General features: G+C 38.9%; 1 protein-coding gene, 1 long non-coding RNA gene and 1 other non-coding gene across 6 annotated transcripts in view; 1 reads left to right on the top strand and 2 right to left on the bottom strand.

Annotated features, from left to right (window-relative positions):
* Positions 1 to 16,339, top strand: part of LOC147576806 (uncharacterized) — an 859,087-nt gene that overhangs the window by 248,627 nt on the left and 594,121 nt on the right. The gene's annotated exons all lie outside the window — the stretch shown is intronic.
* Positions 591 to 697, bottom strand: LOC147576807 (U6 spliceosomal RNA). The gene has a single exon (XR_015241486.1). It is a non-coding gene; the product is annotated as a U6 spliceosomal RNA (small nuclear RNA).
* Positions 11,635 to 16,339, bottom strand: part of LOC112864913 (Putative N-acetylated-alpha-linked acidic dipeptidase) — a 66,270-nt gene continuing 61,565 nt past the window's right edge. For 3 of the 4 annotated variants that reach the window (XM_086678550.1, XM_025927922.2, XM_086678552.1), the window contains exon 19: positions 12,393 to 13,537. In XM_086678550.1, the coding sequence (XP_086534676.1) occupies positions 13,348 to 13,537 (190 nt within the window). In that variant the 3' untranslated portion in view covers positions 12,393 to 13,347. Of the gene's footprint in view, positions 12,354 to 12,392; positions 13,538 to 16,339 lie in introns of those variants that run through there. The other variant, XM_086678551.1, reaches the window with a different exon arrangement.

Here is a 16,339-nt window from a genome sequence, read left to right as displayed (position 1 = left end):
CTGGAGCCTGCTTCTGATTCTGTGTCTCCTTCTCTCTCTCTACCCCTCCCCCGCTCATGCTCTGTCTCTCTCTCTGTCAAAAATAAATAAACATTAAAAAAAAATAAAAAAAAATCACCTTTTAGAAACTTTGATGGGAGTATCTTTTATATACATTTGTAATAGATGGAAAATAAACCAGATTGTAATTTTTTTTTTTTAACATTTAAACTGTGTACCAAGTTTTTGGACCAAATTGTGTAGGATAAGTAAAACTTAAATTGCATTCTATTAACCAATATGAGTGTATTCTGTAAGCATAGTTATGTTAAATAAAGTTTTAAAAAGAAATAAAAAAAATTATTTGGTGCAGCTGGGTGGCTCAGTAGCTTAAGTGTCTGACTTTGGCTCAGGTCATGATCTCACAGTTTGTGAGTTCGAGCCCCATGTCGGGCTCTGTGCTGACAGCTCTGAGTCTGGAGCCAGCTTCAGCTCCTCCTGGCTGTTCCTTAGTCCCTTGATCTCTGTAGCAATAGCTTCTCTGCTGTCCTTTATACTGTTTTCAAGCCCAGCGATTAATTTTATTACTATTATTATAAATTCACTTTCTGAAAAATATGGAATGCTTCACGAATTTGCGTGTCATCCTTGCGCAGGGGCCATGCTAATCTTCTCTGTATCGTTCCAATTTTAGTATATGTGCTGCCGAAGCGAGCACTGGAGCCAGCTTCAGATTCTGTGTCTCCCTCTCTCTCTCAAAAATAAATAAACATTATTATTTTTTTCATTATCAAATTGTGGGGCACCTTGGTGGCTCAATTGGTTAAGCATCTAACTCTTGATTTTGGCTCAGGTCATCATATTGTGGTTTGTAGTTTCGAGCCCCGCATCGGGCTAGACATCTGCTGACAGTGCAGAGCCTACTTGGGATTCTCGTTCTCTCTCTCTCTCTGCCTCTCCCCTGCTCTCTCTCTTTCTCACAAAATAAATAAATAAACTTAAAATAAAATAAAATAATAAAATAAAATAAAATAAAAATTATCAAGTTGAAACCAAACATAAAAGCTAGTATATAGTAAAAAAAAGGTAAAGTAACTACTGAATGCATAGGATTGTAAAGTAATATAAGCTTCAGAAGCATTATTTGACTAGCAATTATGCTAGTCAAATGTATTCTAAGTAGATTAAGGAAAGGAAATAGTAAATACTATATATATATATATATATATATATATATATATATATATATGTATATATAGATATGTACATGAGGACTTTTCCAGAAATTTTAATTTTGGGAAAATTGCCTCAAACATTTCTTAACAGGTTGCATATCCTCTACATAAGCATAGAGAGGAAGGATTTTCTAGTATTCTCATCTTTCAATAAAAATTAAATGGTTATGTGTGCAGGAAACCCCCTTATAGTGTTGCTAAATGGTGCGCTCCCTTACAGGGATTTTTTTTTTTTTTTTTTTTTAAATTTTTTTTTTTCAACGTTTTTATTTATTTATGGGACAGACAGAGACAGAGCATGAACGGGGGAGGGGCAGAGAGAGAGGGAGACATAGAATCGGAAACAGGCTCCAGGCTCCGAGCCATCAGCCCAGAGCCTGATGCGGGGCTCGAACCCACGGACCGTGAGATCGTGACCTGGCTGAAGTCGGACGCTTAACCGACTGCGCCACCCAGGTGCCCCTCCCTTACAGGGATTTGTCCAACATTTGTTTGCACCATTATTTCCCGGATTTGTGATCACTTTACACAGCATATAAAAGTCCTATAGACCACACTCTGTGATCTCATCCCTACCTCAAATAATAAACATAGTAATTAAGCAGTTGCTATCCTGAGTAAGTTTTACTGAGTACCATAACAACCTCTCAATTCCCTTCCCCCAAAGGGGGAAGTTACCTAGTTTTCAAAGGTAAGTTAGACAAAACTCCTAGAATCAGAGATTATAAATTAGTAGGGAAGATGAATGCATATATAGAGAAATAAGAAATCCATAACATCTCAAATAAGAAAGAGAAATCTGGGGCTCCTGGGTGGCTCAGTTGGTTAAGCTTCTGACTTTGGTTCAGGTCATGATCTCATGGTTCACTAGCTCAAGCCCCACATCAGGCTCTGTGCTGACAGCTCAGAACCTGGAGCCTGCTTCAGATTCTGTGTCTCCCTCTCTGTCTGCCCCCCCCCCCCCCCACTCACACTCTGTCTCCCTCTCTCTCAAAAATAAATAGACATTAAAAAATTTAATAAAAAAAAAAGAAAGAGAAATCTGCTGTGTACAACTGGAGAAGAAAACAAAGAGCAGCTGACTGACTCCTGACATTCTTTTCCCCTCAACTTTCTGTGGGAAGAGCCCCCTGAAAAACAAAAACATTGATTAAAAAGGCTTAAGTTCCCTACTACAGCCAACAATGAGCCTGCCAAAAACTAGAAGAAATCTATTCCTAGCATGGACTAATTCTTGAACATTTGACAGATGTGGATTCACCAAGGTTTATGGGCTTAGCTTGATAGAAACCTAATATGAACATAAATCTGAGAGTGTATAGTTGAAAAATTGTATCTTCTGTTAGGCTAAGGAAATGCTAATATCACAGATATCAGGCCTTTTTGGAAATAAAAAGTGGATCAAAAAATAATTTCAAAAGTGCATTGATAATTTATTATGCTTAGAGGTTCCCATGAAGGATAGTTTGCACTGACAAGGTTAAAAAGGACTTTCATTTCATTCACCTCACATGGGGCAGATACTGTGAGAAGCCGGGACCCAGGCAGCAACACACCCATTTGGACGACACCATGGATTATAATACAACCAATGCCTGGCTTCCACCAAATTTTTGCACCTCAAAATCACGGGTGATGCCATTCAACTCTGCTTCTAGCAAACACTAATGAATTCCAGGTTGACAGCAGTGTGGTTGGAGGGAATAGTTGGTGAGTCTTTTTACCAGAAGGTGGTCAAAACCTTATAAAACTGCTGTCAGTACTACTTGGGCAATTAGAAATAGATGTAAACACTTCAATAGGAAAAACAGCCCAAATTAGCCTGATCATCTGCTCTCCAACGAATATGAACAACTTTTGGACAAACTCAGACCATAAAGCCAGGTATCAATCAGACTGGCATTATCCATAATGCTGCATAGCAAGAACCCAAATGCAGCAGCTACAAGAGCCATTAGAAGTGGGTCTCAGGGGCTCTTGGGCGGCTCAGCGGGTTAAGCGTCCTACTTGGGCTCAGGTTGTGGTCTCGTAGTTCATGGGTTTGAGCCCCACGTCAGGCTCTGTGCTGACAGCTCTGAACCTGGAGCCTGCTTCGGATTCTGTGTCTCCCTCACTCTCTGCCCCTCCCCCACTCATACTCTATCCCTCTCTCTCTAAAAAATAAAATGAGAAAAAATAAAATAAAATAAGTGCACTGCAGCTTCCTGGGTTACCAAATCTTAAATAAAGTCAGGCTCACTGCTTGAAGGAGTGTGATTTCTTTTTCTTGTCTAATTGCTTTGAATAAGTCATCTATAATAGTGTTGGGAAGTGGAAATAGCAGACATTCTTATTTCATTCCTATTCTTACGTGGAAAACGTTCAAATTCCTCATTAAATATATTATTTGTCATAAATTTCTCTAGAAAATCTATGAAATTTCACTATGAAATTTCACTTTTTGTTAATAATTACTGAAAAATTGTGAATAGGCTTTGAGTTATATCAAATGCTTTTTTCCTGCATCTATAAGAATGATTTTATATATATATATATATATATGTATGTATATATACATATACATACATACATATATATATATATATATATATATATATATACTCTAATATATATATTAGAGGCTGTGCTATAATTTTCACTTCTTGTAATACTCTTGGCAGGATTAGATATCAAAGTTATGGGTTGGGAAGTATTAGTTTTCTTTACTTCTCCAGAATACTTTGCTGAAGTTTGTGTTATTTCTTTCTTAAATGTTTGAAAGATTTAACTGAAAGAGATCACTGGAGTTTTCTTTGTGAGAAGTTTTTTTTTTAAACGATAAGTTTAATATCTTTAATGTAAATCATACCACTCAGATTTTCTATTTCTTCTTTTGCTAGCTTCTATAAGATATATTTTTCAAGGCGTTTGTTAATATCATCTGAATTGTCAAGTGCATAGGCATAATATTGTTCATAAAATCCTCTTATTGTCTTTTTTACATCTAAGGAATTTATATGTTTGCCTCCTTATTCTTGATTTTTAAAAATATTTATTTATATATTTTGAGAGAGAGAGAGTGCATGTGAGTGAGGGAGGGGCAGAGAGAGAGAGGGAGAGAGAGAATACCAAGCAGGATCCATGCTATCAGCACAGAGCCCTACTCCAGGTTTGATCTCATGACTATGGGATCATGACCTGAGCCGAAATCAAGAGTCAGATGCCTAACTGACTGAGCCACCCAGGTGCTCCATTTAACAAGAACATAAGATAAGCATTATAAATGTTCTCATGATGGTAATTTTAGAGGAAAAGTCAATTAGCCAGGCTGGTTGCTTTATAAGACAGAACTCACTGGTAACTGTAACTTGGCATCCTAATGAGCATTAGTGAGGGTCTTTATTTTCTGGATAATGTGGTGGTCTGAATTTAATTGTTCAGATTTTTTGTGGAATTTTCAAAGACTAGACACTTAAGATGTTGTGTTACACTCTTAATAGAAGATTAGGTTATTGTAACTGTAAACACAAGTTCAAGTCCTTCTGCCTGGATTTACATAATCACCTAATCTATTAAGGAAACATCAACAAATACCAGCTGGTGGTAGATAATTAGATCAGTTTGTCTGATGTCGTTATTTGATTTTATATTTTCAAGCCCACATAAGGTGACTTCACATATGCTTTTCAGTGACCATTCTAAACCTAAAATCTATTAACTACAATAGGACTCTTGCATGAATATTTTTTTTTAAATAAACTTTACTCTTTAGAACAAATTAAGGTTCACAGCAAAACTGAGGGGAAGGTGCAGAGATTTTCCATATACTCCCTGCTCCTATACATGCATAACCTCCCTCATTATCAACATCCCTCACCAGAACAGTGCATTTGTTACAATTGATGAACCTACAATGACATATCCTTGTCACCCAGAGTCCATAGTTTACCCAGGAATTCACTCTTGGTACTGTACATCCTATGGATTTGGACCATTTATAATAAAATGTATTCATCATTATGGTTTCATACAGAGTAGCCTCACTGCCCTAAACATCCTCTGTGGTCCAGCAGAATCCTCTATGCTGATCATCTTTTTTTTTTTTTTTTTTTTTTTTTTAATGTTTATTCATTTTTGAGAGAGAGAGCATGAAGCAGGGGAGGGGGAAGAGAGGGAGATAGGATCTGAAATGGGCTCTGTGCTGACAGCAGAAAGACCAATGGGGGAGTTCAGGAACCATGAGCCAAAGTGAATGCTTAACTGAGTGAACCAGGCTCCCTGAATCCTTTTTTTTTTTTTTTTTTTAATTTGTTGGATGTTTTTCCTAAAAGGCAATTAAAAATAAATATTCTCTGATACAAATAAAAAGCCGTGAGTTCTTTCAAAAATATGTCCTTTAGATTAGAAAGCTTTATACGCATTTGGTATATATATGTTTTATTATAAAGAACTACTTTTTTGCTGTTTGTGAGCTTTTTTAAAGTTAAAAATGTGTTCACAAACCAAAGAACAGTCTGAACAACTTTGAAGATAACTTTGCTCCTCAACAGCAGAACCACCTATGGGGACTGAGTTATAGGTATAGAATCGTAAAAAAGGCTGCAGATCACTGGATCAATATTCTGATGTACAAATTAGTTGTAGTGCTTTAGACAAATTCCCAAATCACTGAGCAAAACAAATTTATAGATCATAAGTTTGTAAGGGGTTAATGAACTGTTGTGAAGCATTATTTACAACTATTACTATGAAAAACAAGAAAGACTCAAAGCATTTTTTTAAGTTTATTTTTGAGAGAGAGAGAGAGAGAGGGCACATGCGCACAAGTGAGGGAGGGGCAGAGAGAGGGAGACAGAATCAAAAGCAGCTTTCTGGTTCTGAGCTGTCAGCGCTGTTCTAAGCTGTCTGAGCTGTTCTTCAGGTTCTAAGCTGTCACAGCTGTCAGCTGTGGGTTTAAACTCACAAACCATGAGATTATGACCTGAGCCGAAGTCAGACGCTTAACTGACTGATCCACCCAGATGCCCAAAGACTCAAAGAATTTTTGATGAAATGCATCTGTTGAGAGGTTTATCTGCTAGAATAGGGGTCCTTTCAACTCTGGCCAATGTATTATACAGATTAACTTTTTATGTGACCTCCTCCTCATGTTCTCCTAATTTATTCTTGTTCAGTAATCCTCTTGACTCCATGTAAACTTGCCATTTTACTGACCTCTCTGTTTCCTTTTCCTGAGCAATAGATTTATGTTTATCTTAAGGTTGTGGCTGACCTTTAAGAAGGGTAGAGGTTAAGACTTCTGCTGTTTAGGTATGCATATTCCCACTACTTTGTGCCTTGGATTTATGTTCTTATCCTTATTCTTTTATTTCCTTTTCCTCTTAATCTAAACACACACACATACATACATACGTCCTCAGGGAAAAAAGTGGAGATTAATTATTAATACTGAAATTATTGATTTAAAAGAGCCATTAAGCTAGTTATGGTAACACTTTGTTATATTCATTGCAAATATTTTTCCCAGGATGCTGTTTACATGTGGTTTACATCATTTACTTTGAGATTTTTTTCCCCAATTTTTAGGTTTAGTAAGTCCCAATCCATCTAGATATTAAATCACACCCTTTTATTCTGATTTTATGGCTGTATTCTCCATATTTCACTGCTTCCTTCATCTCAATTTATTTTAGCATTCAAGTATATTTTGGATTGAATATAAATTGAACTGAATTTAAATTATTTGATTAAAATACATTTTTCGGATTGAATACAAATGAAATTTAAATTACTTGAAAATTTTACTACTTGCCATTGAATTTGATTTATTAATAGCCCCAAATTATTTTTTTAATGTTTATTTATTTTTTATTTTTTTATTTTTTTAAATTTATTTTATTTTATTTTATTTTTAATTTTTTTTTCAACGTTTTTCTTTATTTTTGGGACAGAGAGAGACAGAGCATGAACGGGGGAGGGGCAGAGAGAGAGGGAGACACAGAATCGGAAACAGGCTCCAGGCTCCGAGCCATCAGCCCAGAGCCTGACGCGGGGCTCGAACTCACGGACCACGAGATCGTGACCTGGCTGAAGTCGGACGCTTAACCGACTGTGCCACCCAGGCGCCCCAATGTTTATTTATTTTTTAGAGAGAGAGAGAGAGACAGAGCATGAGTGGGGGAGGGGCAGAGAGAGAGGGAGACACAGAATCCGAAGGAGGCTCCAGGCTGGGAGCTGTCAGCACAGAGACTGACGTGGGGCTCGAGCTAGTGAACCGCGAGATCATGACCTAAGCCGAAGTCAGAAGGTTAACCAACTGAGCCACCCAAGTGCCCGGTTAGCCCCAAATTATTTATTGAAATGCCCAGAAGGCTTTGATTTAGTCAAGTAAATGTAGTGGATCGTGTAGGAATTGAAATGTGAGAAATCACGGTAATAGGCCCTAATAATCAGAGATGGCATTCCATGTCTTTTAGACTTTTTAATAACCTTTCCGGTTTTCCAAAGTGTGTATGTTTTATAAACTTCCCTATCAGACGATTGTATAAGGCATTAACCCTTAGATCATATAACCCATGACAGTAAGATGGAGATATACAGCACTATCCCTGAGACTAAAAAAGTAACGTTAGTAGACATATTGACTTACTTTTCTATATATATGATTCCAATTTGGTACTTGACTTTTGTGCTGTGAAACTGCTCTATGCCTCCTTACACATACACCTTTCTCCTCTAACTGCACAGCAGACAGCCAGTAGCAGCACTGCCTTCAGCACTGTGGAATCCATTATGGTTCTGAGATTGTCCCAGGAGATTAATGAGAAAGAAAGGTCTTCACTGAGGAAGTACATAAGAACACAGTTCATCTTTAAAGTTCATGCATTGTCTTTCCAATTTTATAAACCAGTGAAATTTGGCCTTAGTATAATCATGAAGTTGCTATCCAAAATATAAATAGTATCTTTATCCTTTCATGCCAGTATAATTTAGTAAATGATTTTACTTTCTTGTTATTAAAATCCAGATCAATGTAAAATTTATTTGGTGTATTTTCTTTTCACAAAGTTAGTTAATTCACCTCATATTTATTTATTTATTTTAATTATTATTATTATTTTTTTAAAGAACACTTTTCTTAAGCAGGCTCGACACCCAGCGTGAATTCACGACTGTGAGATCAAGACCTGAGCTGAGGGGTGCCTGGGTGGCTCAGTCGGTTAAGCATCCGACTTCGGCTCAGGTCATGATCTCACGTTTCATGGGTTCGAGCCCTGCATCGGGCTCTGTGTTGACAGCTCAGAGCCTGGAGCCTGCTTCGGATTCTGTGTCTCCCCTCTCTGCCCCTCCCCTGCTCATTCTCTCTCTCTTTCTCTCAAAAATAAATAAACATTAAAGAAAGAAAGAAAGAAAGAAAGAAAGAAAGAAAGAAAGAAAGAAAGAAAGACCTGAGCTGAGATCAAGGGTCGGATGCTTAACCAACTGAGTCACCCAGGCGCCCCTCACCTCATTTTTAATTTTTTTTTTTTTCAATGTTTATTTATTTTTGGGACAGAGAGAGACAGAGCATGAACGGGGGAGGGGCAGAGAGAGAGGGAGACACAGAATCGGAAACAGGCTCCAGGCTCCGAGCCACCAGCCCAGAGCCCGACGCGGGGCTCGAACTCGCGGACCGCGAGATCGTGACCTGGCTGAAGTAGGACGCTTAACCGACTGCGCCACCCAGGCGCCCCTCACCTCATTTTTAAATCACACTCAACAAGAAATATATAACTGCAATTTGGTGAAACACATCTTACAACTATAGTAGGTAGAAATAAACAATAAGTAAATTATAAGATGCATATAAAAGAATAAACAATAATTCAGAATTTTAGTGTTGGAAATTAGAGTAGGTATCTTCTAATTCAACTGTATCATCATGCTGAAGAGAGAACAAAAAAAAGTGATGCTTATTGCCATATTAAGAGATACTCGGAGCACCTGGGTGGCTCAGTCAGTTGAGTGTCTGACTTTGGCTCAGGTCATGATCTCATACTGTTTGTGGGTTCGAGGCCTGCATCGGGGCTCTGTGCTGACAGCTCAGAGCCTGGAGCCTGCTTTGACTTCTGTGTCTCCTCTCTCTCTGCCTCTCCGCTGTTCATGCCCTGTGTCCCTCTCTCTCTCTCAAAAATTAATTAATTAAAAAAATTATTAAACAAGAAATACCATTCCAATGACAATATTGAACATGTTTTGATTACTAACTATATGCTGGGCACTGTTCTAAGTGCTTTGTATGTACCAGCTCTTTTAATCCTTACAGCAACCCTATGAAATATTGTTTAATACCCATTTCATAGATGAAGAAACTTAAGAGAGTTTTAATAACTTTCCCATAGTCATATTCCAAGTAAAAGAAGCAGCATTTGAACCCAGCAACCTGTCTCCCAAAGCTGTGCTTCTGTCCCTGTACAACCTCCAGTAAATGACAATTAACAATAATGTGCCAACATACGTTATTAAACCATGCAATTGCACAAAGTTTTGGGGGATGCTTATTGCATGCTTACAACTTAACTGAAAATTCACATAATTTTCAGCACTATGTGGGTTTTTATTCATATTTTAGAATGGTGTTGTTCACCTTGTTCCAGGGCCCACGCATCACCTACAGTATGGTCTGACTGTGTATCACTGACATCAATAAAAGCTTTAGTAGGCATGTTCAGGCAGATCCCATTACAAGGCATTGCTGAAATCCTAGTGCCAAGCACACCACTTTCCAGCCCCACCATTTGCCGAACACATCATCTCCCAGACATAACTTCCTATGCACGCTACCGACTATTCACAAAGGAGTGGTTGCTACAGACTGCATTCTGGTATAGAAGGACCAGAGCTACAGTAATGATCAAGACTTGTCCCTAATGACTGGTAGAGGTAAAGATAGCAGGGAATGGGCGAACATGCCGGAAGTCTTTGCAGAAGAGATGAAATGTGAAGAGTAAGAGGGAAGTCTTGTCTTTTCTGAGGGTGAAGCTCTACATGGCATAGGTGTAATGAGAAAAAATTCAGGTTGTGATATCTTGCCGTGTTAATGCCCTTCCAATCCACGTATGCCTAGGCCAGAATTCTTCCAAAAATGTAAATCTTACCTGCTCTCCCCTGCTTAACTTTACTACATGGCTTTTTTTTTATGCTTTATTTATTTTCAAGAAAGTGCAAGCAGGGGAGGGGCAGAGAGAAGGGGACAGAGGATCTGAGGCAGGCTCTGAGCTGACAGCAGCGAGCCTGATGTGGGGCTTGAACTCACGAACTGCGAGATGATGACCTAAGCCAAAGTTGGATGCTCAACTGAGTCACCCAGGTGCTCCACTACATGGCTTTTTATACAGGAAAATAGTAACACTCCTTAGTGTATCTTCCCAAGCCTTACATGATCTGATGCTCAATGTATAGACACACTCCCTTTCTAGAAACACTAAATTCTTTGTATTTCTCTAACCTGCCAGTCTGTCTTATTTCTATTCTCTTATATAATATGATCACTTTGCCATTGGGAATATAGGAGAATAAAACCACTTTGTAACAGTTTCACAGTACAATTAAAGATGTACATATTTTACAACCCAGACATTTCATTTAGGATAGATGCTGCCCGAAAAGATATTTCTTGTATATTTGCATTGGGAGACATGTTTGTAGGAACAAAAGACAGAAAACATTCCAAACTCCCACCAGCAGGAAAATGAATAAATACATTCTGTTATGTGTCAGCTGTCCAATTTATTGCTTCTCTGCTGCAAACTTACTCTTCATTGCCCGCTCTTTGTAAAGGTGTCTGGATCCTTAAAATTTTTTTTTTTCTTTTCTGAGAGACATGATGTTAAACTTTGTCAGTAGAAGGCATTGTAGAGACCTTGCAGGAAAGGGCTTTCCTTCCCGGTTCCCATGTGCTCACCTGGCAGGTCTCTGCCTGCAAAGGACTTCAGCGCGTGGCTCATAGAGCATACAAGGCTTCGCCAGTGCTGCCGTCCTGTGGTGCCCCGTCCTGTGGTCCAGGCTGCTCCTCTGGCACTTGCTTCTTGCCATTCATGGCGACCAGAACAGTAGCCAGGAGCTTCTTTTAAAACCACCCATGGTTGGTTTGCTAGTGCAGTGCCTCTGGCAAGACAATTCCCCACAATCACAATTCCCACAGTAGCCTAGAGTGCAAATTTCTGAGGAGTTTCACAAGGTCTGTGAGCACAGCACCACAGTGACTTCTCTGCTATTCGGTAAGGCCCGTGGGGTGGGGGAAGTTCATTAGCTGCTCCATCTAAGCCCTAGAGACAGTGACTGCTCCTTGTGTCTGCTACGCTTATATTCTTTAGAGCTCCCTTTACCTTTTACTGGCAGTATATCCTTACTGCAATGTTATTGTAATCATCCTTTAAAAAAAAAAAAACTTAAATCCAAGTTAGTTAACATATAGTGTAATAATGATTTCATCTATGTTCATCTATCTTGTTTCTCAAGTTCCACATATGAGCAAAATCATATAGTTATCTTTCTCTGACTGAATTATTTCGTTTAACATAATGCACTCTAGTTCCATGTTGTTGCAAATGGCAAGAGTTCATTCTTTTTGATGGCTAATATTCCATTGCATGGACATTCGGGCTCTTTCCATAATTTAGCTATTGTTGATAATGTTGCTGTAAACATTGGGGTACATGTGCCTGTTTGATTCAGCATTTTTGTGTCCTTTGGATAAATACCTAGTAGTGCAGTTTCTGGGTCATAGGGTGGTTCTATTTTTAATTTTGGGGGGAATCTCCATACTCTTTTCCACAGTGGCTGTGCCAGTTTGCATTCCCACCAGCAGTGCAAGAGGGTTCTTCTTTCTCCACATCCTTGCCAACATCAGTTATTTCCTGAATTGTTAAATTTCAGCCATTCTGACAAGTGTGAGGTGGTAGCTCATTGTGGTTTTGATTTGTATTTCCCTGGTAGTGACTGATGCTGCACATCTTTTCACATGTCTAACGAATCATTCTTTATAATAACTTTTCCTGTTTGTGTTGCTGTGTGGTTTCCTTGTGTTAACTGGACACAGACTGATAAATGTTGTATTCACTCAAGTCCACTGGTTTATATCCATGAACTACAGCCATAGTAACACATGTGTGGATGCACCTTCAAAGGTGAGTGAAAAAGAAATCAAGTCTTAGAATATACATACACAGTATGATTTTATTTATAAACAGTTAAAAAACATACACAAAGCCAAATACACACAAGGGATATATACCATGTGTGGTATAAATAACAGAAAAACTCACAGAAGATTAAAGGAAGTGAGTATCTCTGGCAGAAGATGAAGGCACACTGGTCAGTGGCACACGGAGGAGTCAAAGATATTGGTAATGTTCTTTTTCTTAATTTGGTTATTTGTGGGGATAGTTCTACAAATGTTCATTTCTTTATTATTTTTCACTATACACATATTATATATACCCTTTGACATAAATAAAATATTCGCTAATTTAATAAAAGTAATTATCCTTTATGGTACAGAACGACTATGTTTACCAGCAGTGCGAGTGGACCAGAGTTGTTCCACTGGCACACTAAGATAGTGCTCTCTCAGCCCTGGGTGGCCAGTAGGGCCAACACAAGTGTTGAACTAGACTTGATTCTCTGATAATGTCACATGGGTGTTTTAATATAGTAGGTGTTCACCTTAATTTAACATTTAGTTCAAACTCAGAATAACCTTATATTATTATTTTTATCTACTTATTTATTTATTTTGAGAGAGAGAGAGAGAGCAAGTTGGGGAGGGGCAGAGAGAGGAAGAGAGGGAGAGAGGGAATCCCAGGCAGGTTCTGTGCTGTCAGCGCAAAACAAGGCATGGGGCTCGAACTCACAAGCCATGAGATCATGACCTGAGCCGAAGTCAGACGCTTAACCACCTGAGCCACACAGGTGCCCCTAACCTTCTATTATTATAGAATAAAAATTGTCCATCTTTCTTTTTTGACTCGAAGGGAGAAGAAGAAAGAATGCTAAGATGTGTGTGTGTGTGCATGTCTATATACATATACATATACATAGTTTTATGTTTTAGTTTACCAATACACCATAGTGATATACCTACCTATTCAACACGGGTTCTCTGAAGAACCACCTAGGCTACTTCTCTCAGGGTCCCTGCTGCAGCCCGCACTGTAAAGGCTGCAATAGCAATCTGTCTCTTCACTTCTCCCCAGGCCTTGGAAGGATCATCTTTGTTTTCGATGTCAAACAGAGCATCATAAATTCCTGGAAACGACTCCCCTGCATACTTGTTGTGGCTGCTTGGAGCGTAGATGACATGCCTGTTGATAAAGACAGTGTGTTATCTATCAGTTGTCCAAATGATACACACAAGAGAAAAACAGGATCGCTCTATCAACCCTGGACTGCACAATTCTAATTTCATGATATGAATAAGCCACTCATCAGCTGAATTTCCAAGTTTAGTCACTTCCAAAGACCAGTCTATGAAGTGTGTATTAATTAACTATGTTTTGACTTTTTTTGTTTTTTTACGTTTTTATTTGAAGTCCAGTTAGTCAATGGGGCGCCTGGATGGTTCAGTCAGCTAAGCGGCCGACTTTGCTTCAGGTCATGATCTCACAGTACTTGAGTTCCAGCCCCGTGTTGGGCTCTGTGCTGACAGCTCAAAGCCTGGAGCCTGCTTTGGATTCTATGTCTCCCTCTCTCTCTGCTCCTCCCCCACTTGCACTCTCTCTCCCTTTCAGAAATAAATAAGCATTAATTTTTTTTTTAAATTCCAGTTAATATTAGTTTCAGGTGTACAATGTAGTGATTTAACATTCTATACATTACTCAGTGCTCATGATGAAAAGTGTACTCTTAAACCCCTTCACCTATTTCATCCACCCTCAACCCTCCCTTCTGTTAACCATCAATTTGTTCTCTATAGTTAAGAGTCTGGGGGTGCCTGGTTGGCTCAGTTGGTTAAGCATTCTACTCTTGATTTCCGCTCAGGATATCATGAGATTTCCCCACATCCATGAAATCAAGCCCCACATTGGGCTCTGTGCTGACAGCCTCCTTGGTCTTCTCCCTCTCCCTCTCTCTCCCTACTTTGCATGTGCTCGCTCTCTCTCTCAAAAATAAATAAATAAACTTTAAAAGAAAAGAGTCTGTTTCTTGTTTTGCCTCTCTGTCTCTTTTTTTCCCTATTCTCATTCATTTTGTTTCTTAAATTCCACATATGAGTGAAATTATATGGTATTTGTTTTTCTGACTTATTTCGCTTAGGATGATACTCTCTAGCTCCATCCACATCGTTGCAAATGGCAAGCTTTCATTCTTTTTTTAATGTTTATTTATTTTTGAGAGAGAGAGAGAGAGAGAGAGAGAGAGAGAGAGAGAAATGGAGCACAAGTTGGGGAGGGGCAGAAAGAAAGGGAGACACAGAATCTAAAGCAGGCTCCAGGCTTTGAGCTGTCAGCACAGAGCCCAACGCAGGGCTTAAACTCATGGACTGCAAGATCATGACGTGAATCGAAGTCAGACGCTTCGCCAACTAAGTCACCCAGGCACCCCAAGATTTCATTCTTTTTAATGGCTGAGTAGTATTCCATTGTAGATACATAACACTTCTTCATTATCTGTTCATCAGTTGATAGACATTTAGGCTGTTTCCATGGTTTGCCTACTGTAGATAATAACACTATAAACACTGGGATGCACGTACCCCTTTGAACTGGTTTTTTGTTTTGTTTTGTTTTTTTATTCTTTGGGTAAAAACCTAGTGGTGCAATTATTGGATTGTAGGGTAGTTCTATTCTTAACCTTTTGAGGAACTTCCATACTGTTTTCCAGAGTGACTGTACCAGTTTGCACTCCTGTCAAAAGTGTAAGAGGGTTTCCCTTTCCCCACAGCCTCACCAACACCTGCTGTTTCTTGTGCTGATGATTTTAGCCATTCTGACAGGTGGGAGGTGATATCTCATTGTAGTTTTTTTTTTTTTTTTTTTTTTTTTTTTTCAACGTTTTTATTTATTTCTGGGACAGAGAGAGACAGAGCATGAACGGGGGAGGGGCAGAGAGAGAGGGAGACACAGAATCGGAAACAGGCTCCAGGCTCTGAGCCATCAGCCCAGAGCCTGACGCGGGGCTCGAACTCACGGACCGCGAGATCGTGACCTGGCTGAAGTCGGACGCTTAACCGACTGCGCCACCCAGGCGCCCCTCTCATTGTAGTTTTGATTTGTATTTCTTTGATGATCAGTGATGTTGAACATCTTTTCTTTCTTTTTCTTCTTTTTAAAAAATGTTTACTTATTTGCTTTTGAGAGAGAAAGAGAGAGGGAATGCACAGGGGAGGGGCAGAGAGAGACAGGGAGACAGAGAATCCCAAGCAGGCTCTGCACTGTTAGCGCAGAGCACAACTCAGGGTTCGAACACACAAACTACAAGATCATGACCTGAGTGGAAATCAAGAGTCAGACGCTTAACCCAACTGAGCCACCCAATTGCCCTGAGCATCTTTTCACGCGTCTGTTGTCCGTCTGTCTTCTTTAGAAAAATGTCTACTCATGTCTTCTGTCTGTTTTAATTGAATTATAAAGTTCTTTATATATCGCGGATATAAAACCTTTATCTAATTATGTTTTTATTTTAAACAGATGACTTAACGTGGTTCATAGCAACAAAAATAACAAGAGCCACAATAGTTGGCACCTACTAGGGATCATGCTTGTTATATAATTTGCCTATAATTTTTCTAACCCTTGAAAATAAACTCTACAAAGTTGATTTTAGCATTTCAAAAAGGAGGAAATTAAGATATGAGAGATTATGGGATCAGTCTCAAGTTACACTGCAAGTAAGTACTGACTTTTCACTATCACACTTTACCCCCTGAAATGTAGCACAGTTGTGATTATCAAAGTCCTGTTTGTGGCATGCCAACTTACTACTGTGTTTTTCTCGTTAAAAAGGAAGACACACTAACATGTTAGAATGCCTACCTTAAAGTATGAAGAACTATTAAAAACAACCTTGAAAGTTTAACATGACCTAGGTAGAAGGTGATGTTTTATTAAAAGACCTATGTCAGGGCACCTGGGTGGCTTAGTAGGGTAAGTGTCTGACTCTTGGTT

The sequence above is a fragment of the Puma concolor genome, chromosome D1, assembly GCF_028749965.1.
Source record: "Puma concolor isolate L17-30 chromosome D1, mPumCon1.1.hap2, whole genome shotgun sequence".
Taxonomy (NCBI): Eukaryota; Metazoa; Chordata; class Mammalia; order Carnivora; family Felidae; genus Puma; species Puma concolor.
This window is presented reverse-complemented; position numbering and strand designations above follow the sequence as displayed.